Here is a 21159-nt window from a genome sequence, read left to right as displayed (position 1 = left end):
AATGCCAGTTTACACGAGTGGAGGATGTGGCCTAGAATCTTGTTTTAAAGCAGTCAGATCTCTGGTTCATTTCCGAGTCCTTGTCATTTAAAACTCACCATTTTTATCCACCGCCAACATAGATGTCCGTCCTACTGACACTTGTTTTAATTTTTGTTTTGGAGGTGAAGGGATATGGTACCAACAATCGCCTAGAAGTTGGAAATAAATGAACGAGACATTGAGAAAACAGCAGTAAGAAGGGTATTGTGATAGGCCAAAGAAAGCTTTGTGTTCAGACACCATAGGGGTAGGAGCATTAGAAATACCTAATGGCAGTGGTGAATCACAGGAGAGGGAACCAAGTAGCCTTCCAGCCCTTCTGGCTATACAATAACATGACTGGCTGACATGAGAAGTGCTGGTCTAAAAGTCAAGCACACCCAAACCACTAATCCTCTCCATTTGAATTACACATGGGGAGAATACCTAGCTCTTATATAGCACTTTTCATTGTTAGATTTCAAAGGAGGTCAGTATCATTATCCTCATTTTATAGATGGGGAAACTGAGGCACAGAATGGTTAAAGTAAAGAGTGGGAACCTACTTCACATAAAGCAATATTCTCCATCTCCTTTCCCAACTCAGTATTTTCCATATTGAGGTGTGTTTAATGGTAGATAGTTTCTACCCCGACCTTCTCAAGAGAGTTTGGCCTGGAGAATTTAAGGAGGAATGTTGCTGACCCCTGTGAAATGGCATTTCCTTGTGGGCAAGGCTGGTAAAACTTCTCTTGGGCTTCCAAGAAGTTACCCAGATACATTGCTAACAAAAAGAAACTCATCTCAAGGTTTTGTAAACATTAACTAACTTTTTAAAAGCGTCCTAAAGCATGTTAATATAAGCGAGGAGGAGGCTGTTTATTTTGCATCAGCCTCACACTCTTTGCAGTGATGACGTTGAAATGTCTCCGTCCTGTGCTCATTCAGCTCACTACATCCTTGCTGTGAGAAGACCTACTCTGTTCCACAGCACTCACCTGCAGGTTTTTTTGGAGACACTGAACCCCGGTAGAAGGTAGAGCCATCTCTGGCAACAGCCCAGACTTGGTGGAATGCCCCAATCGAGACCGACATGAAGGGCTGATCTGTTCCCACGTGAAGCCATGATGTTCCCTAGCAAATGACAAAGTATGGTTTGGGAACCACGCACCTGCTGCAGAACTGAATAACAGTGCGCCTGCTGGCTGATCTCACGTGATGGGAAAAATCCTACAGAATGCAATTGGTTCTGAAGAGTAACTTCTATAGAACCCTATATGACTTAACCGACAAAGGCCTTTCCCTGGTTTGTTTAGATCAGAGGTGGGCAAGCTACGGCCCGCAGGAACGTCCTACCCAGCCCCTGAGCTCCTGGCCCGGGAGACCCGGCCCCTCCCCCACTGCTCCCCCACCCCCGCAGCTTCAGCTCACTGTGCCGCCGGCGCAATGCTCCGGGCAGCGAGCTCTTGTCGAGTAGCGCAGCTGTAGAGCCGTGGCCTGACCCGGTGCTCTGTGCTGCGTGGTGGCATGGCTGGCTGGCCTGGTGCTCTGCGTGGCACGGCTGTAGCGCCGCCAGCCACCGGTGCTCCAGGCAGCGCCGTCAGGGGGCAGGGAGCAGGGCGGGTTGGGTAGAGAGCAGGGGAGTTTAGGGTGGTGGTCGGGGGTGGGTGTGTGGATAGGGGTCGGGGTGGTCAGAGGGCAGGGAACAGGGGGATTGAATGGGGGTAAGGATCCCAGGGGGCAGTCAGGAAGGAGAGGAGAGGTTAGATGGGGCAGCAGGGGTGGGGGGGGTTCGGCGGCAGTCAGGGAGGGGTGGATGGGGCAGGATTCCCAGGGGGGCCATCAGAGGGTGAGAAGCAGGGGGGTTTGGATAGAGGGTGGGGGCCGGGCCACACCTGGCTGTTTGGGGAGGCACAGGCTCCCGTAACCAGCCCTCCATACAATTTCGGAAACCCAATGTGGCCCTCAGCCCAAAAAGTTTGCCCACCCCTGGTTTATGCTAGAGCAGGGATGTAATCTTCCGTTCAATTCTTTGGGACTTTTCTATAAGCGCATTATGATTTTAGTTGTACCTAACAGTACAACTGTTGAAACAGAACTGGTAGAAAAAACAGGAAACATATTAGTGAACATTTTTTTGAATTTTTTTTCATACTGGTTTTTCCAAAGTTTCGAGATGTCTACATTTAAATTTATATTAAAAAAATGAAAACTTTCTACAAGCTCTAGATATGACTTTCGCAAAAATTAGTGCACAATTTGGCCGCAATCCTGTAAAGCACTTACACAGGCTTAACATTAAACATGCAGGCATCCTTCTGAAGTCAAAGGGCGTGTCACCAGGTGGACTGGGCCCTTTATGGGTATGTCTATACTGCACACTTCTTACATACACTGCCCCCTCCATCCCCAGCACAGGTATGAATAGCTTAGGGGAATAAAAGCACCCCAGAACCTTTGGGTATGTACCCTATATGGCGCTTTACACACCCAAGCAGTGCTTCCCACATCTGTGCTGCTATTTTTAGTAGTGGGGGAGGTCCCATGGCCTCCCCGCTGCCAGACCCTTTCCCCATGACTTCCCCCCTGCCAGAGCCTCTCTCTGCCATCTGTAGCTACATGCTGCCGTGTGGACACAGCCTGCTTTTCACTGCCGTCTAGAGCTACACCTAGCCTACATGCTGCCCCCAATGGGGTGCAGACTAGATATAGCCTAAGAGGGTACTGATCCAGCCCACCTGTGCCTCATTAAGAGCCTTACAATGGGGCCTAATAGAGGGCAGCTGGCCTTGCTGTAGAGCCAGAGGGGAGGCATGGTTCAGGGACTCAACTGATGCTTTAATGGACACCTGAGCCTTATAAAGGGACAGAGAGAGCAGTCTGGGAGCAGAACCACAGGGACTGGTCAGTCTGGCTGCTCTGTGCCAGGGAAGGCACTGAACCAGACAGGCTGCAGGAGAACAGTACTCCAGGGGAAATCAGGCTAGAGGCTGAGTTTTCTATACCAGAGCAAGCAGAAGACTCAAAGGTAGCTCGGAAAGGTGCTGGAAACACAGCCCCGGGGTAGGCTGAAGAAAAGCCCATGAAGGTTCTTTTACCTTTTTGTTTGCTGGGACTTTTCAGTTCTATTTTTTTGTTATCCCCGAGAAGGGTTAAGTTTGTTTGTGAGGTGGCTAGAGGGCTAATCCACATCTCCAGCACTAACCTGTCTGTGGAGTTTATTAAGGAGCCCCGAAGAAGAGGGAAACTGAGGTATTCCTAGCCAGGAGGGGGCACTTGGGAAGCAGCTGCTATTACAGGGATGATTCACATGGGTAAGTACTTTAGTGGATGGAGGTTACTGTTTTGCAATGTCTATTATAGTCTGTAGGTAAATGTGAACCTAGTATTAATTATACTAGGCACTATAGATGTGCATGGTTCCTTATAAAAAACACACAGCACAATACAAAGCCCACTGAAGTTAATGGAAAGACTTGCATTGACTTCAGTGGGCTCTATATGGGGGCCACAGCTTGGCCAGGTTCCTGCCCTGAGCAGCTTAATATCTAAGTCAGATGGACATGCTACCAATTATTTGAAGAGAAGGCAGGAGCAGACCCCTCAGTGACTGAAGGGGAAGGAAAGGAAAGGGGCGGTAGGGAGACATATGGGGTACGAGAGGAGAGCTGTATAAGACACAGGAGGCAGCATGAGTCAAGAGGTGGGGAATGAGCGCACCTCGGGGGTGGGTGGAGCAGGAAAAGAAGGCTGAGGGGTTAACGGGGGTTTACACAAGAGACAAAAAACCAGTGAAGTGATTTGAGGGATACATGCACGCACACGCTACATACATGCACTTTAAATGACACTTATATGAGAGAGGTAGTAACGAGAAAGTCTTACAGCTGGATTTTGCTGTGTTACTCCGAGTCTGCACAGCACGTCTCCCTTGTTGCTAACTGCCCAGAGTGCTATCGATTCTTCTTTGTCTGCTGACGAACTAGGGATTATGGCGATGTCCCACAGGGCGATGGGTGGCACTTCCAGCCAGGGTCCATTGGTGATTATTTTACATTTTCTAAAGAGGAAAACCCCCACAACCCTTTAGGAACACGCACTTCCTGTGAGTGGATCTGCTCCCAGGTTGACAGAATAACTCATAAGGGTGGGGGAAGTCCCCAAATCCTTTCATTCAATGGGTAATATGGAAAGCAGAGATACCATGCAACAAATATTTTCAGTTTGAAAGTGAGTTGACACCAACCAGGTTTGTGTTTCCAGGTTGAGTTCTGAAGCACTAGACACAGGATAACATGTATCAGGGTTTCTTTTCTAAGAGCAACTTAATAAAGAAAAAACAGGCCCTCTTAGACTTTGCTTCCTACCTGTCTAAACCTAGCCTACAACTTCAGGATAAAGAAAAGCATTTCATCGTGTTAGTGGGAGAATCCATTGCTGAGAGCAGAACTCTGTAGGTGGTCCGTTCCCTCCTCTGTACTGGCAATGGGAGTGACAGCTGGGCTTGATTCAGGAGGGGACTGTCTGAAGGTAACACAGAGCATCCCAAGGGAGGGAGGCATGTTTGTTGGCTAAGAGCTGGCAGCCTTCCATTAAAGCAGTACAGAAAAAGGTTCTCTCTTAATGGGCCATTACAGAAAGCTACTCTGCTCTAGTTTCGATGTGGAAATAAGTAGCATTGCAAATTAGGGAGGATACATTAGACTCCACAGGCAGAATGTCTACCTGCACCCAGCCCGGGAACACTGGGAATTTCTCTCTCCTCCAACCCACAAATCCAGGATCTAGCCCTAAGCAATCCCCTATTTGTTTTCAATTTTAATTTGTGCAACTGAAAGAGAGGAACAGTTGGGCTCAAGACTTTTCTCAACTTGTGTCAGTTATATTTGGCATCAGCACTTAGTTCATTTGGTTAGTTCAATTTGTTACAGGACATACAGCAGAACTGTTTGTGGCCCGAGGGCCTTGCTGAGCGGGAGGAAGAGATGCTTGAGGCCTAAAACGTTGACTCTGCAGCCACAAAACAAGCACCAAACATCAAAGTCTTTAATTTGTAGGCTCATAGCACCTCATTAGTAAGGGTGTTTGACAGCTTAGCACAAGAAAATGCATGAGGAAAACTAGAGTGATTCAGAATTGCCCCAGGATCCCTCGGGAAAGAGCAGGGTGCAGGGGTGCTTCCTGCTCAAGGCAGGATACAGTAACGGTTTGATCTTTTCTGGTTCCATCCAATTACAGTAAAGCCTGGCTGGAAAGTCATCAGTTGCCTAGTAAGTAGGTGGTGCTGGTCACATTTATATTAGGACTCCATCTATAAGAGGGTTAAAGCCCTATTGTTATGTGTATTGTAGTGCCTAGGAGCCCCAGTCATAGACCATTGTGCTAGGTGGTGTACAAACATAGAACAAAAAGACAGTCCCTGCCCTAAGAGCCTGCAATCTAAGCATATGAGGCATGTGTTATAAATGGTTACAAGCAACCTACTGGCTTGGCGGACTCTCTAACAACATCTACTAATCATTTAACCACCATTTGTAAAGGGAGCTATAAAAGGGTGGTCTGCCCCTTTAAGGGCTAGAGGCCTGGGCCCAGCCAACCCTAGTTACTAAGGCTCATCTGTAGGGGGTTTAGCTGATTCCCTTGTAATGAGCAGCAGGAAGTGAAAGATGCTCAGGGAGACTAGAATACAGAGGCTGCTGGGTGAAAGTAGGCTCCAGTAGAGAAAGCTGGGACTTGGGGAAGTGAGACTATGGTAGGGAAGGCCTGAGCGTGTCCTAATAAGGGGATAAATGGCTTACGAGAGCTTCATTTTGAATTTTTTTGTTTATTTAACAAACCAGAACCCGAAATAGGCTGTGACTGGACACAAGGGTTTGAGGTTTTGAAGAAGCCCCTTAAAGGGGAACACTGCGGCAGGCTGCCTGTAGGACTGCAGTCCACGAGGCGATACTTCGGGCACTCTGTCCTGTGACAAGAACCTTGATCTGAACTGTGACCAGAAGGCTTCTACCCAGAGATCTCACACAGTCACAACGGAAACGTTGGGACACTTGTGTGCAAAGGTTGGAAGTGAAAAATGTAATTTAAGTGGTTGCTAAAGCCATGGGCTGCCCTGCTGGAGATGGGTTCTTCAATGCAGGTTTCAGTGCTTTTGCCCTTTGTTAGCGGAGAGATATTTAAGGGACTAAACAGCTTGCTCTTAAGAAAGGAGCATGTCTGAATTCTAAACTTTATATCCATAACTTAATCCCTTACCTGGCCCAGCGTCTTCGTCGAACAAAATCCTTCATCGTCTTGTGGCCATGGTAGGATCTGCCAAAGATACGTGGTTTAATGCACGTTTGAGAGGACTTGGAAATACCTCACATTTCAGCAACAGCCTGTCAGCGCTGACTATGCTTCAGCCCAGCATTATTTTCCATGCAACTGTTCTGTACAAAGCTCTCCCTCACACCACACAGTGTTGTGAGGATACCAGGCATTGGCTTGCAACTGTAAATAACTATCCACCCTGGAGACCTCCCTGCCACTTTAGAATATTGGCAAACCCTTATTTTGCTGTGTGGGACTTATATTTCACCCCTCCTCCCCAAACGCCATGGACACTAATACTTCAAATCGATACGGTACTCAACACTGATTGTCCGCAGCTCTCTCCCCCTCATTTTGCAAAGGGGGAAATCAAGGCACAGATGCCATCATTAAAGCAAAGCTGAAGTGCAGATCAACTAGTTTTAAGTAATTGCTTGCAGTGTGGTTGTAGCCAATCAAGTGTTAAACTTGGCATGGTCCTGCCAGGCTATTAGGTACAAGAAGGTAACTCCTTACGCTGGAAAGTCTGCTGCATACTGCCAGCCTTCCCGATCAGTTCCACCGGAAATGTTAAAATCAATACACCAGTCAGACACCTAGAGTCAGAAGGATAACGTGAATAGGAGCACAACAGAAAGTGAAGGCAGGGAGATCACCTTTCACCTCTTCTTCTGCACACTTTGCATTGTAATTGCTTGTATGGAATGTTCTGATAAAAATACTTATAGTACAACTTTGCCTGTTCAGAACAACTTCATCCTGGGTCCCCAAGGACTTTAAAAACATTCAGGGTGGGATTCACAAAGGAGCCAAAGAGGAATTGGGTTGGGAGGGTGGGGGGACAATCAATCCTCTCAGCATCCCTAGGATGCAGGGAGATCATCTCCATTGTACCGATGAGGAAACCCGAGGTTAAAGTGACGCAGCAGGTCAGTGGTAGAGCCAGGAATGGAACCCAGGTCTCCTGACACCTCCGTTCTGTGCCTGAGCAACTAGGCCATCCTTTTTTATTTTTAAATAAAAAATAGAAAAAAAAAATAATTTCAAGACAAAATTTACCCAAGACCACTGCGGGGATGGAGGCTTTGTGTTAACTTTTGTGCATTCTTGTAAGCCAGACGCGTCACTCCACATGTACCTGTCTGTGGGCAGCCCTCTGCAACACAAGTACAAGGAATAAAGAATAAGCGACAGTGAGAGAAGGATAAAAGATAAAGCTCTTCACCTCTGCCTAGCACTTCCCACGTCCACACACTGAACACTGTCTTCAATCACTAGACTCTCTTGAAGAAGGGACTGAAAGGAAACAGGTTTGCTCTGCAGCTCAGTTGCCTGCCAAACACTGATCAAAGATCTCAAAAAACTGACTATTTTGCATTTAAAAACCAGGAGGGTGAATCTTGAGAATTCTGCCGTTTTCCAAAGTTTGGTGGAAAAACCTTTCCTACCCACCAAGGAGAGATTTATTGACTTCCATTTCATTAGACCCCAATGTCTTTAGATGATTATTAAATATGGTTATTAAATGCAGCATCCAGAGGCCCCATTTAGGATCAGGGACCCGTTGTGCTTAGCACTACACGACACACAGGAAGACATGGTTCCTGACTTGAAGCGCTTACGATCTGTGACCTTAATCCTGCAATGTGTTGCTTGCAGGTAGGTTTTGTGCCTTCCCAGGGGTGTGCTGGTGTACAATGCATTGCAGGATTGAGGCCTACAAAGGCATCCTTTAATGAAATCTAGCCTCTCAAAGCCCATGTGCCTTCCATCTCAATTTAACACATGAAATAAAAGTTTAAAAACACCCTGATATTTCCCTTGACCATTATAAACGCACACACTTACCTGTTGCTATATCCTGTGACTGGATTCCACCGCTGGTTCTCATAGATATAAACACATTTCACATCTGATTGCATGTAAATATTATCGGCGCTGCTGGTCAATCCTGTAGGCAATAAATCACTCGGATTAAAAGCGAAATTAAATATTAAAGAAGAAAGTTGTAATAGTTCAAAATTTTGCCAGGTGGAACTTTTATGCACGTTTTATTGCTCATTTTTGAGCCAAAGATAGAAAGCTAAGATGCACAGCCTGCTTCCCTTGCAGAGATGGGACATGCCCATCACCTCATTCTACAGACTAGACACAATACAAAGATGGGGGATTGAAATTTTTCGTTCTGCTGGTGCCATGCAGGAGGTTAAATAGGGAATTTATACACCCTGGTAGAATAAATGTGTCATTACCTTGAATGAAGCCGCCTCCGTATCCCCCAGTATAAACCCAGGCCGTGTGATCGTAACCTATGCCCCATACTATGCCATGGCTATTGCACTCTATCAGGCGGAGATGCCCTCCAATCTGTCGCCAAAACCTGCAGGGAGAGAGAGAACATTTTACATGAACTCAATGGCGGAGTCAGTAACGGCACGTGTTCCCTGCCCTGCACCTCAGCCCTGACTTAGGGAGGGTTGGAGGACAGTTCAGTCGCTAGCTCATTCGGCCTCTATCCAAACCGTGGGGAAGGCGATTGATGCCAATTAAGAATGTGCCTTTTGACTGACTCCTGTCAGTGGGTGGAGGCCACTTGGCTACCTCAGCTGCGAGTCTGCAGCCTGTCAAACACCTCACTTACGTCTAAGTTTAACTTTGAATTTCCTGATTTGAACCATTGCTGGTTTGTTTAGAACAGTTAGCTAGGATATACTGGTGAGATTTTCACTTGTTAGGTGTGGATATTCGCCCTCAGGTTCACTTCGCCCAGAAGCTTTTCCTCTAGGAATTTCCTTGGTTTAATACACATGAATTGATGGTCCTAATATGGGCCTGGGGGAAGGCAGGAGGCCAGAGGGGATTCCCTCACCTTCTGCAGGAGCAGAGTCTTATTTTCACGTACTCAAGATGGACCCCCAAGTCTGCAGCTCTGAGGAGGTGCCTAGTAGAGGGAAATCCCTTCCTGGGGACCAGGAGCCACGCAGGGTGTGGAGCGTGTGTCTAGGGAAGAGTAGGGAAGGCAAAGGGACTGTAGAGGAACATGCCAGTGCGGAGTCTGGGGGAGTAGAAAAGAAGACCTGCTTTTACAGATCAGGAAGTGTGCAGGAGTAGATAAAGGAACCAGCAACCTGGCAAGCTTTAGGGCCTGAGTGGAGCCCCACCCACCTCTCCCTTCCACTGTTAGGACTCTGATGGTATGTCTACACTGCAGCTGGGAGGTGTGATTCCCATCCAGGGTAGACAGACTCCGACTAGCTCTGCTCAAGCTAGCATGCCAGAACAGCACTGCTAGCTACCTGAGCTCTGACCCAAGGGATCAGGCAGGCTTGGACTCCAGCAGCTACCCTAAGCTGCCCTCCATGCTGCAATCTCTCTCCACACTGCTATTTTTGGCATGCTAGCTGGAGCTGAGCTAGTGCCAGTCTGTCTACCCATACTGGGAATCGCACCACCCAGCTGCGCTGTAGATGCACCCAAGGGATTTTTAGGGTTTCATAAATCAGAAACACCTCATGCAAGTCACTTCCAATTAGTAGCAAAAATTCTACTTGGCCCTTAACCTGCCAATTTTGAGGCAGATTAAGGGCCTCTTTGCTTTTGGACTACAGTGGTCAGGGCTGCAATATCATGCTTAGAATAGAAACCCAGCTGCTGTCCTCACTAGAGAGCATCTACCACCACTGCATGTGGGATTCAGAATTCTGAATCCCCTCACTTGGGTGCTATTCAAATCTCAGCCCTAATGAATGGAATGTTTCATTTACTCTAAAATGCCATCCACTAATTTGTGTAGGATAATTTAGCACCCAACCCTGCAAGTCTTACAGGTCATCCCAATGAAATCAGATAGGAAACCTTGCAAGATCTGGCTCATAACATGCAGCTTGAGCATGTGAACATCAAAATGTAGCCTGAGGAAACTTCTTCATCTCACTTATGAAAACAAAGGCAACTCCATGTCTCTCTTCATCATTGGCTGACATCTACAGCACACCATGCGTTTCACACAACAGAACGCATAACCGCTGACATGGAATTAAAGAAAATTCTGGCTGCTTGAAATGCACAGTAGTGAGGGGAACTTTAAAACCGTCTTACATTTGGTCACATGGCATCAGGTGTGGTGCGGCCTCTAATTCAGGACTTGGCTCGCTGACGAAGATGTCTCCTTTGCAGGTAACAGACCAGATGGCCTGGTGGGAGGGAGGGCCTTGAATCCGTCTGCTTTCACGGCAGGACATGCTCAGCAAAGCCAGCTACAATATAAGGAAGCAACAAAGAGCGAGGAGGTGCATTTCATGGTGCGAACACGGGTTTTCCCTTAACGTAGGTCATCTAGTGCTAGTGAAAGGAGGTTTATCCTCATTGCCTTTTACAAATCTCCAAGGTGAACTAGCAGAGTTCAGATCAAAGGTGTCATGATTCCTTGCTATCAGCATGATTTATCTTTCAGGATCCCCAGAGTCTTCACAATGTCTCTGTACACACACGCACACACCTTCCTCCTTCCCTCTCGCCACTGCTGAAATGCAGCCATTTTTGTGCCACAGAGACGCAAGCATGCGGATAGACAGCTCAATGCACAAAAGTGAAGGAAAGTTTTGTCCCACTTGTTTAAGCTCTTTATGAGAAGTAGAATATCTACACAGCGCTGAGCAAACCTTAGTAGTTAAGGTGGTCTGAATGCCTGTAGCCCTGCCCATCACACACAACTCCATTTCTCTGTCTCCAAAGAAGGGTAGGACTGAGTTAATCCTGCCACAGTTCCTGTGGCCTGGTCTACAGTAGGGGATTTTAGAGGGGACAAAAATCCCACAAGAGTGATCATGGGGTCAGCTGCACCACAGGTCACACCGGCACGAGCCCTAGTGGTGACACGCAGCGGCAGGTGTTTTCACTATGATGTCAAGTAAACTTGGGCTGAATTTTTGTAGCACTAGTGGTATATCTTCCCAATGTTTGCTAGTGCAGACATAGCCAAAGAGTCCAGAGGTTGCAAACCTGATGCTCAAACCTCACACAAATGAGGGATTAAGGAAGTCATTTCAAATGTAACCAGACTGCGTTAGAAAGTTGGCAGAGTTACCCAGTCATGCATTTCTTGTTCTGTGGCGGCTGCTAGACGAATTGGCCACCGCTGCTTTGTCCTCTCAGGCGTGTAGAGAGCGAAGGAGTGTTTGGCATCATTCAGAACTTCAACCAGAATGGTAACTTCGTTCAGGAACACGTGCATGTACTGGCACAATACAAAGGGCATTCGTGAACAAGGCAAACTCCCATTAAGCCTCCCCCACAATAGGGAAACCTTGCACAAATGGTCCCTGGTAAGGATGGCAGAGGGACTAACATTCTGCTTGGGAGAAAACCCACATTGTATTTGGGAGTGCTCGTGAAATGGGGTTAGACTTACAGCCCTGGATGACTGAGGTCCTATCTACCGCCTCTACACCACTCTGCTAGTGTGTGTCAACCCTACCTCAGAGGGGCCCCCCTGCTAGGCCACAAAGGTTGGTTCTTTCTCCATGACCATTCAGTCTCTGGGCTGTCAACAAGATGGCTAATTGGTGTCAACCTGGTGGTGGCTTTCCCACTGAGAGCAGGATTATTTCTAACAGGACCCTGAGACAGCCATCAGAGAGAAAAGACTTTCATTTGCTACTGGCCTGGGCCAGATCGGAAATGGTGACCTAGACAAGAAACCCTGTATCACAATGCCCATCCCCATCTAGTCATGTTTTTCCTCTTGTCAAATGGGACACCAGCACTGCAATGTGCTTCTCGAATGCACCTTCTTCTCCTCATGATACATGTAATAGATGAACAGAATGCTGTCTCGCATGCCATCATTCCCAGTGAACTGCTCCAGCGCTACTCGCACATCTGTCCATTTATGAGGCTTCCAGCTTCTCCACCACTGCAAGGTCCCCGTTTTCACCCAGACAGACTGTGGCAGAAACACAAGGTTACAAGGAGCTGCAAAGAGTTTTCTTGACACCCCCTCAATTGCTCGTTCTTTCTATACAATACCGAGAAGCTCTGACACAAGCAGAAGATAATGTGATCAGATGAAGGCTAACAAAACTCGATGGTAGAGAGGTGAGATGCCACCTTCAGAGAGTCATCACTTCAGAGAGTTTAAAATCACAGAGAGAGTCTCTGACTTGGGGAAATACAGCAGGTTGTTTCTCACTGGGGTTAGAGTTAGAAACAGTGTTTCTAGAGCTTGAGTGCTTTTAACATAATCATCTATTAAAACTGACTGAAAGTGCATACGCCAAACTGTTCTATATTGAAACGAATTGTATTTTAATACTTTAAACAGGTGATATTGGATAACTCAAGTCTTAGAAAAGGAGGGGCCAAAATCCTGAATGAAATCTAAGAAGAGCCCAAGGAAATTTTGTGTGATAATCAAAGGGAAATATTAACGAGAAATCCTGTTATTCAGATGTTCTTGACATTATAAGCACTACTTATGGAAGCCGTGGTATGCCCCCTGGTGTTCACAGAGAATAAGCTCACTCATTTATTGAAGTAATAAGGATATTCATGCAAACAGAAGGCCCTGAATTTGTGTAGTGCAGTAACTCACATGCATCTAACACATTTAAAGGTGTCCTGGATTAGGAATTTCAGCATATTCAGTAACAAGTGCAACAGAGTCAGCCAGTGTTCTTTTTTATAGTACTAGCTTTTAGAATGGAACTTTTCTACAAGAGCAGCTGTGACAGAGGTCTAATGGCTACTAGGGTTTCCAGTTGGAGTGCCTGGGAAAAGTTGCTCTAAGAGCTGTGGTAATGGACAAATGTGAACGGGCGCAAGGATACAATGCTTAATAACAGTAGGTTGCAGCCCATACACTGGACAGTACCATCACGGATGCCCAATCCTGTCAGATGTTAAATCATGATCAGAGTTAAAGGGAAGGAAACAGGAGGACTTTCACTTACCTGCTCGATAGCTTGTTCATAGTGTCTAAAGTTCTCCAGTTCCCGCTTGGTCCTTTCACTGAGCTGCTGGAAAATCTGCTTTCGCCACGCTGCTGTCTGTGCTGGACTGATAGACAGGGAAAGGGACTGCACAGAGGATAACAGACCTAGAGCAGAACCAACATGATGACCAAGTGAGCTTTAAACTCAATTATGTGAAGTATTAGATGCTCAAGACACAATTTGCCACTTCAAAAACACTGGGTGAAGTGCCTCTGGTCTCACACCACTATTACATGGACACACTAGCCCCAGTGGCATTACCAAAGGGCCAGTGAGAATACTGCAAATGGTGCATAGAAAATGGATTGAAAGACTTATCATAAACTCCTCTCTATATTCCTCCACTAGAGTAGCACCTGTATGGTCCTAGGAGATGACCATATGCTCTACAGATTCTGATACAGAGCTGAGATGACCAGTAAGACAAGACTAAGTATTGCGATGCCACATACTCACTAATTTGACAACCAACTTATTTGGAAATTTGACCATATTTCACTTTCTTCAAAAGCCTCCCTGTTCTAACCCCTCCAGGAGTCAAGGCTGGGCTTCCATTCAGAAAACCACCTTTCAGTTCCTCTTGCCATTAGAAAGGCTTACGATAGTGTATATCTCATCCTCGGATCACAAGGACTATGGTACCAGCAGGGCACTGTGGTATTTGTCTCTAAACAGGCTCCCTCCACAACTTGCTTTTGACTAGTTTTCAGTCACACCCAGGAGCCGTTTTATCCTGAGCTCCAGTTTCAACGCTATGGAGAGCTAAACAGGTGTGTGGAGTTCCGACAAACTGGATTATTCCCTGTGTAACATGTCTGCCAAATATGCAGAGAAATAGTCACTAACTACGTTCATAAAGTGCTTTACAGGTAGATATGCACAGCAGGAAATACCTTCTCTTCTGGGATGAAGGGTAACAACTAACTGGCATGCAGGATACTAGGTAAGAGAGTGGGTGGGAGAACGAGGGATTATTTTGAGATAAGGACACGCTTAAAAAAATAAAAAAGCACGGTATCTTATTAGGCCCTGAGTGGGGATCAAGGCCCAGCTACACTGAGCTGACAGTACCTGACTGAAGAGTGAACCATTTCAGCAAGCTGTGTGAATCCACCAGGCAGCCTCCCCCACACACCCAAGCCCACAACGGGTGCTCATCAGCTCCATAATGTTCTTCAACTCCAACTGAGAACATGCCAAGGGAAGACAGGCTGGATGTCTCCGGGAAGGTGCTGGCAGCGAGCAGAGGCTTTTTATGGGCCTCCTTTAAGTCAATGTTTGTCCACTGCAGTTCTGCAGGATGGGGATCCTGGTCAGCAGAAGACTTGGGTTTTTCGAGACCAGCCTTCTTGCCATTGTCTGAAGCAGGGCTGACTTCTTCGGGAGTAGAGTCCAGAGGATCCACAGCCAAGTTTGCACTCGCTTCTGCTGACTGGCTTCCCACGCTGTTACCATTGACGCTAGCTGCAGCACCTGACAGGGGCATGTCAGCAAGGTTTGGGTGTATCTGTGGGCTCTCGGTATCAGAGGAAATGTCCGCATCGCTCTGAACGATCAAATTCATTTGCTCCCTAACGTCGTCACTGAAGAAACAGCCAGCGCTTGGGGACAAACAGACAAGTAGCTAATCAGCCACCATTCTCCGAATTATCAACCGGCACAGAGCCATAGAAAAGACCAGAGAACGACAGACAGAGATGGCTACACAGTGAACAGCTGATACAAACCAGACCTTTTATGGTAAAAGCTTAACTCCATCCCCAAGGGAAGAGAGCCCAACGCATGGCTTTGTAGGCCATGCTGGGAAATCCTTTTAGGACAGCCTGTAGGGTTGGCTGCACAGAACTCTCCAGAATACCCCAAGTGTTAACACCCCAAGGCCCTGTCTTTTGGTTTACAAATGCTGAGCAGGACTTTTTTGAGACTCCAACTGGTAGGAACAGAAGCAGCCAAAGCAGGGACTGCTGCATTTGGGAGGGGCAGAGGTAAAATATGGGTCCAGCCAGGCCCCTTTCTTCCTCCCAATGTGCCCTTGGCCCCAGAACAGTGCAGGGGAAACCCCACACACCTTCTAGGGGTTCTAGGGCCCATGCGGTGCCTCCTGTCTTTTCCATGTGGCCTTGGAGGAGAGGTGCAGAGAGAACCCAGCTAGAGACTCCAGCCCTTTGGAAGCAGAGACCTTTGGATGTTCCAGTCAGGACTACAGAATGGGTGGACATTCTGTGCCCTGTGCTGATCAGCTGTTTCCTTCAGCTCCCCGCCACCTTCATCTCAGATTCACCCCACAGCTACCTTCCCCCTCCTACCCGCCCCCCACCCCTCCATTCCCTGTTCTATTTAGCCGATCCCCTCCTAACTCACTCCACCCCTCTGCCGGCAAACTAAAAAGAATCCTGGCATTAACATGATGTTCGCTGCCATTACACTGTTCACTCTGCTTGTGTGTGCTAACCTTTCCCCCACTCTGTGTTTGTCTTGTCTGTAAAGACATGATTGCATCATTGTTTCCTTGCGCTCCCCCTCTGTCTGCATCCATCTGTTCTCTTGTCTTATTCTCAGACTGCAAGCTCTCTGGGGCAGGGGCTGTCTTTTTGTTCTGTGTTTGCCTAGGACAATGGAGGCCTGGGGCTCCCAGGTGCCACTAGCACAAATGAATAATAATAATAGAGTCTATCAACACTGTGGTTTCATTCTCAACTGCAGATAGTTTCTGTTCAGCAACACGAGATGTTCTGAGCCCTAGGGCTCAGCACGTGGCTTCTCGCAGTGTTCCCAGCATGGCCGATGGGCCAACTGTCATCATGGAACCATTTGTTTATCCCCTCTGGGAAAGAAAGTGGCAAGATGCCACACAAGTGACCCCCAAGAGAAAGATAATCGTTAAGTGGAGAAAACACCTCCAGGATATCTGGCAGGTAACATTTCATCCTGTTCTAGACTGGACCCTGGAATCTGAGGGCAAATCCCAGCTCAGCTCCCTTTACTACCAGGCTGCACTGAATTCTCAAGTCAGAACATTGCCTCCCTCCCCAGAGAGGAAGAGTTTGCTGCTCACTGTTGCATTTTAATTGGAAAAAAAAAAAAAACCCAAACAAATGGACTTCAGTACCTGGCGAGAAGCCGGAACCACGTGCGGGGTTTGCTCAAGGTCACAGTGAGGAGCCTTGAACAAACTGGATGGATTGTGTTCACAGAAATACTCCTCATGCCCTGGCAGCACCAAAATCTGATGGCCTTTAGGGCTTGTGGACACTTTATTAGCTACCTGAGCAGACTGGTCGAGCTGCCGGTCTGAGACCTGTCACTCTCTCTGCCAGATACAATCGCCTTCCATGTCTTCCCGCTGAGTTCGCTCGGTGTGACGCCTTGCCGGAAATAAACAGCTCGATCCTCGCAGCCGATTCCCCAGACCTAGGGGAGAAAGGGGTCTTGACGGGAATGTCTGTGTGTCCTAAGGGGATGAATGGCATGGAAAGCAGATGGGCGTCAGCTACAACAGGGGAGTGAGAAGAGGACAGTTGAGGGCAAGAGTCTTTCCTGAGTCAGGGGTTTTCTTTGGGTTTGTCTCTAGTGCTGGTAGTTTAGGTGCAGTGCATCACTCCTGTATAGGGTTGATTGTGGGATGGGGGCTGGTTTGTACTCAGGTGTGTCAGATGAGAGGCAGGTTCGCTGAACGTTCTCGCATTGCAAACCCCCAGTGCCTCATGGGCTTTTGGCAGTTCAGGCAATTGGGCCCCTTGTTGGGCTGAACATCCTGGCGTCCCCCGCGTGTATTCCAACCGCAAAGCTGAACAGTGATCCTACAGAAGGAGTCTAAACATGCTCATGTGTTCACACAATTGGTGTTCCGCCGCCTTACCTGGTCATTTAAGCCTACGTTTACCATCATCATTTCTCCAACCATTTCAATCCAGCTGGTGCCACATGGATTGTGCGAGTTCACACCTCTTCTGAACCACACCTGTCACAAGTTAAAATCCAAGTTTTGAACTATGGTACTAGCAGGGAGACAGTTAAATGGTTAAAGCCGTGGCTGGGAGTCAGGGCTCCTGCGTCTCATTCTCAGTTCTGCCATTGCCACGTGGCCTAGAGCAACCAATAATACTTCAGTAGTGCCTTTGGTCTGAGGCTTCCAAAACATCTTGCAGACTGTGGCACTGAGCCATTAAGAGACTTGCCTAAGGTGATACAGCAAGTCAGTGGCAGAGTGGGGAATAGCACTCCAAACTCCCAAGGCTGCACTATCACCTCCCTCGGGGCAGCACAGCATACACCAGCATGCAGCTCTGACAGGGCAGTTATCCAGAACAGCTTTGACAATCCTACCCTGAAAAGGGACCTAAGAGAGTTAGGCTCCTAAAATCCCCTTGGCAGTTGGGTTTCAAAATCCCAGCAACAGTTTTTACTAGCTAACTCTTTCAAAAGTTACTAATACACTATGAGAACTTCAATACTAAAGAGCTGCTCTAGGAATGAGGGAGAAGCGATCAGATTCTCATTTGCACTATGGCCCCTTTACACCATTCTGGCAGTGCAAACAGGCCTTACAGTGGGAGGAAATGTAACACACCCACTTTAAGGCCCCTTAGAGTGCCAGGATGGTGTAAATGAGAGGCAGTTCCATAATTTCTGTAAGGAGAACTTCTCTGAGAAGTTAGAGAGCAAATAGCTGACAAGGGTGAGCCAGCCAGTTCCCCATCTCTTCCCCTCAGAATGAGAGTTTCTCTGATGCATGGGAAAATTCATTCTTTTATATCTCAATTGTAGGATGGCTTTTATCACATCTAAAGGCCCCTAACTACTAAAGGCCCCTAACTACCTCCAAGTCACCTCACCAAGCTTTTCAAGGGCTTTAGACATTTTATTATATTACGTCCAAAGGAATAGGCTGTGTTTACTTTAGAAGTTGTTTGTTAAATAGTGGTTGGATTTTTAAATAATCAAAACATACCAAGTATTTAATCTCCTATTAGATTAGCTTGGTTCTATCTCATTCTTTACCAAATAAAAAACATCTAAAAGATTGTCCACGAGGGAGATTTTTCCAGTTACATTAGTATAGCTATAGCCGTTTAATTATACCAGTATAAGTGTGTGTGGATGTCCTTATTCCGGAAAAAGACCAACTTCTTACGTCTTAATTTAAACCACTTCCAAAACAACATAAACTAAACTGGAAAAAGACACTCATATTGGACTAAGAGTGCCCACACAGGGAGTTATCCTGGTATAACTACAGAGCTTTAAATTCACCCCCTATATTATACCGGTATAATGTCCCTGTCTAGACAAGCCTTAAGCTATACATGCTATTGTATTGTACTAATAAGGGACCTCATGTTTGTTATTTAACTTCAATAAAGTTATCATCAATAAACCCTGGAAACTACTAATTTGCAGTAAGAACCTGAGATAATTACACTCTGTTAGCGCTTAGAACCAGTGATTTTTTTCCAAGTACAGCAGATATTTGTTATTAGTCAGCCATGCAGTATAATATAGGTAAAGGGGGTTTATTGTCATCAGAACAACAGACTATCTGGGATTTGCACAGAGACTTGAAGTTGTAAACACAATGAGCAAACACATGCACATACATGGGCATCCTAGGTTAAGAAGCCAAGATTGAACCATAATTTTTGTTTTGTTATAAAGTATAAAGTAGGGACTGAATATTGCCTTGTTCCCATAGGTGGGATTTGCTATATTCTGTCCTGGATCAGTAACAGAAAGCACTACTAGATGGAGGGATTGGTGACCTTTATACGGTCAAGTATTTTGCTAATCACCAGGGTTAGAAATACACAATAGACTTTATCACCCAAGGCTAGAGACTAATGCTTTAGCTATTCTGACTATGGAACCTGCCTATTTCACAGTGTGCTGGGGCTATAAACTCTTTGGTGAAAAGGCATTTTGGTTTTGGGACTGGTACATATTTCTAAGCTTTGAATCTGTAAGTGACCATCAGCTAGAGATAATCAAGATGCCAGTGTGAAGTAAGCAGTTTTCACTCTTTCCAGGGGGCTCAAAAACCACAGCGGGGGAAATGACTGTACATCTCTCAGTCTAGGCCCTTCTGTATTCTTCACTGAGAATTCCACACTGTGCCTTGCTCCTTGCCTCCAGTTTCTTTTCATATCCCCGTTATCGCTACATGCCACTCTACTGGCCATGTTCAGATGTAATACATGACAACCATCACTGAGCAGCTGTAAAGGAGTCCCAGCCTAGGGTTGTGAAACTTCCTCTTACACTCATTTGCTGCTGCTTGACTTGAGTTTGGCCTATTGTGTATAACATTATCCCAAATGGGCAGCAGCGTGCTGTCGAGCTGGAACCTATTTCTGTTCTGGGAGAGTGACTGAGCAGCCTTCTCAGAGACACTTACACACCCTTATGCCTCTTGGTCGTTCAGTCACTAAGAGCCACAGAGCACACCTGCAATTTTGGGGCACTGGAACTTACCCAGCAAAGGGAGCAAGAGATCCCAAATCACTGACATTTCATAAGCTTGCACAGAAGAACAACACACTGTAAACGTACAGGGAAGAGAACCAGAAATGTAGCTCCAGGCCTCTTACTTTTCTGTCTTTAGTAACCGCCCACACTACATTTACACCCACAGAGATGTGCAGGATCCCATTTTCAGAGCTTGGGGGTTCCACAATTGTCCAAGAAATTCCTGCCAAGTAAAACAAGGAGTCATTGTTCATTAGCCTCTTGTTTTCTCTACAAATCAAAGCGACTTCCCTGCATGGCATGACGGGGTTTTACCTTGAGGGTTATTTCTATCAATCCCTTCTCTCACAATAGCTTGCCCCTCCCAAAGTGTTGCCCACAGGAGGTCATATGGTCCACAGCTGATCTGTACTGCTTCTCCGGGGGTGGCTATTAAGGACCACCAGGAGCCTTCTGGATTGTGGTGGCAAACGTCTTCTCTATACCATACCTAGGATAGACACAAAAGCCTTAGAAAAATGCTACCCTAATATAAACAATCAGAACCTTTCGGGCAAACAGATGTCCAGCCTGACAGAAAGGAGAGAACCATTCTTCTCTAGCCAAGGCTCCTTTAATAGCATTTGAACTCTCACCTTTAAGTGGCATTAGTTGAGTAGATTATACAGCTGCAGACCATTTAGCTGTGTATCAAGGGAGGAGGCTTTTCTATAGACTAGCTTTTATGACGCAAGCCAATTTGGACTGGACCCATGATCTCTTACCACAGGATCTGTGTGGTTTTTCAACATTCGGAGCAGTTAAATATAATTCAAGGCACGTTAAATAAACTTAGAATCATTGAATCGTATGCTAAGAATCCTTCTTCCTTAGGAAAATATGCAGCATTCACACACCCAGGTTACTGCTATAGATAAAAAGTCATGATTTGGCATTAACTGTAATGAGCTATCCATTTAGACAGACACCATTTGTGTAAGGGCCAATACCTCACCACCTTCATTACCTTTGATGGTGTCCAGCCCAACATTTACAAACAGCGGAGAGAACATGCCACTTTAAGGGTTTTGTACTTGCCAGTCCTGATCTCTCACATGTGTTTCTCCACCTTATGTTTGAGAGAACTTGGTGGGAAGGTTCAATATGGAGAGAGCACAGAGCATTCTTAGGTGGATATTCTCTCCTTGTGGTGGACAGTGAGCACAGCCCCACATGTATTAACAACATTTTGCTTTGGCAGGACTTCCACTTTGGGGAACCCAAAGCACTTTAATGTTAATTAAATAAGCCTGTTAGGCAGGGAGCTATCATTTCCACATGGGGAAACTGAGGCACAGGGAGTTTTGGTTTTCTAAGTGACTTGCCCAATGCT

The 21159-nt window shown here is 46.5% G+C and overlaps 1 protein-coding gene across 6 annotated transcripts in view; it reads right to left on the bottom strand.

Annotated features, from left to right (window-relative positions):
• TECPR1 (tectonin beta-propeller repeat containing 1) overlaps window positions 1–21159 on the bottom strand; it is a 38608-nt gene that overhangs the window by 4525 nt on the left and 12924 nt on the right. For 4 of the 6 annotated variants that reach the window (XM_037910872.2, XM_043524047.1, XM_037910873.2 and 1 more), the window contains 17 exons: window positions 20103–20277; window positions 19910–20010; window positions 17185–17286; window positions 16591–16736; window positions 14397–14926; window positions 13284–13429; window positions 12122–12277; window positions 11420–11569; window positions 10432–10589; window positions 8586–8713; window positions 8182–8284; window positions 7393–7489; window positions 6850–6929; window positions 6277–6333; window positions 3907–4081; window positions 1020–1155; window positions 99–191 (listed from right to left, as the gene is read on the bottom strand). In XM_037910872.2, coding sequence (XP_037766800.1) covers window positions 99–191; window positions 1020–1155; window positions 3907–4081; window positions 6277–6333; window positions 6850–6929; window positions 7393–7489; window positions 8182–8284; window positions 8586–8713; window positions 10432–10589; window positions 11420–11569; window positions 12122–12277; window positions 13284–13429; window positions 14397–14926; window positions 16591–16736; window positions 17185–17286; window positions 19910–20010; window positions 20103–20277 — 2533 coding nt within the window. The remainder of the gene's footprint in view (window positions 1–98; window positions 192–1019; window positions 1156–3906; window positions 4082–6276; window positions 6334–6849; window positions 6930–7392; window positions 7490–8181; window positions 8285–8585; window positions 8714–10431; window positions 10590–11419; window positions 11570–12121; window positions 12278–13283; window positions 13430–14396; window positions 14927–16590; window positions 16737–17184; window positions 17287–19909; window positions 20011–20102; window positions 20278–21159) is intronic. The other 2 variants (XM_037910875.2, XM_037910874.1) reach the window with 2 other exon arrangements.

The sequence above is a fragment of the Chelonia mydas genome, chromosome 10, assembly GCF_015237465.2.
Source record: "Chelonia mydas isolate rCheMyd1 chromosome 10, rCheMyd1.pri.v2, whole genome shotgun sequence".
In the NCBI taxonomy this organism is placed as follows: domain Eukaryota; kingdom Metazoa; phylum Chordata; order Testudines; family Cheloniidae; genus Chelonia; species Chelonia mydas.
This window is presented reverse-complemented; position numbering and strand designations above follow the sequence as displayed.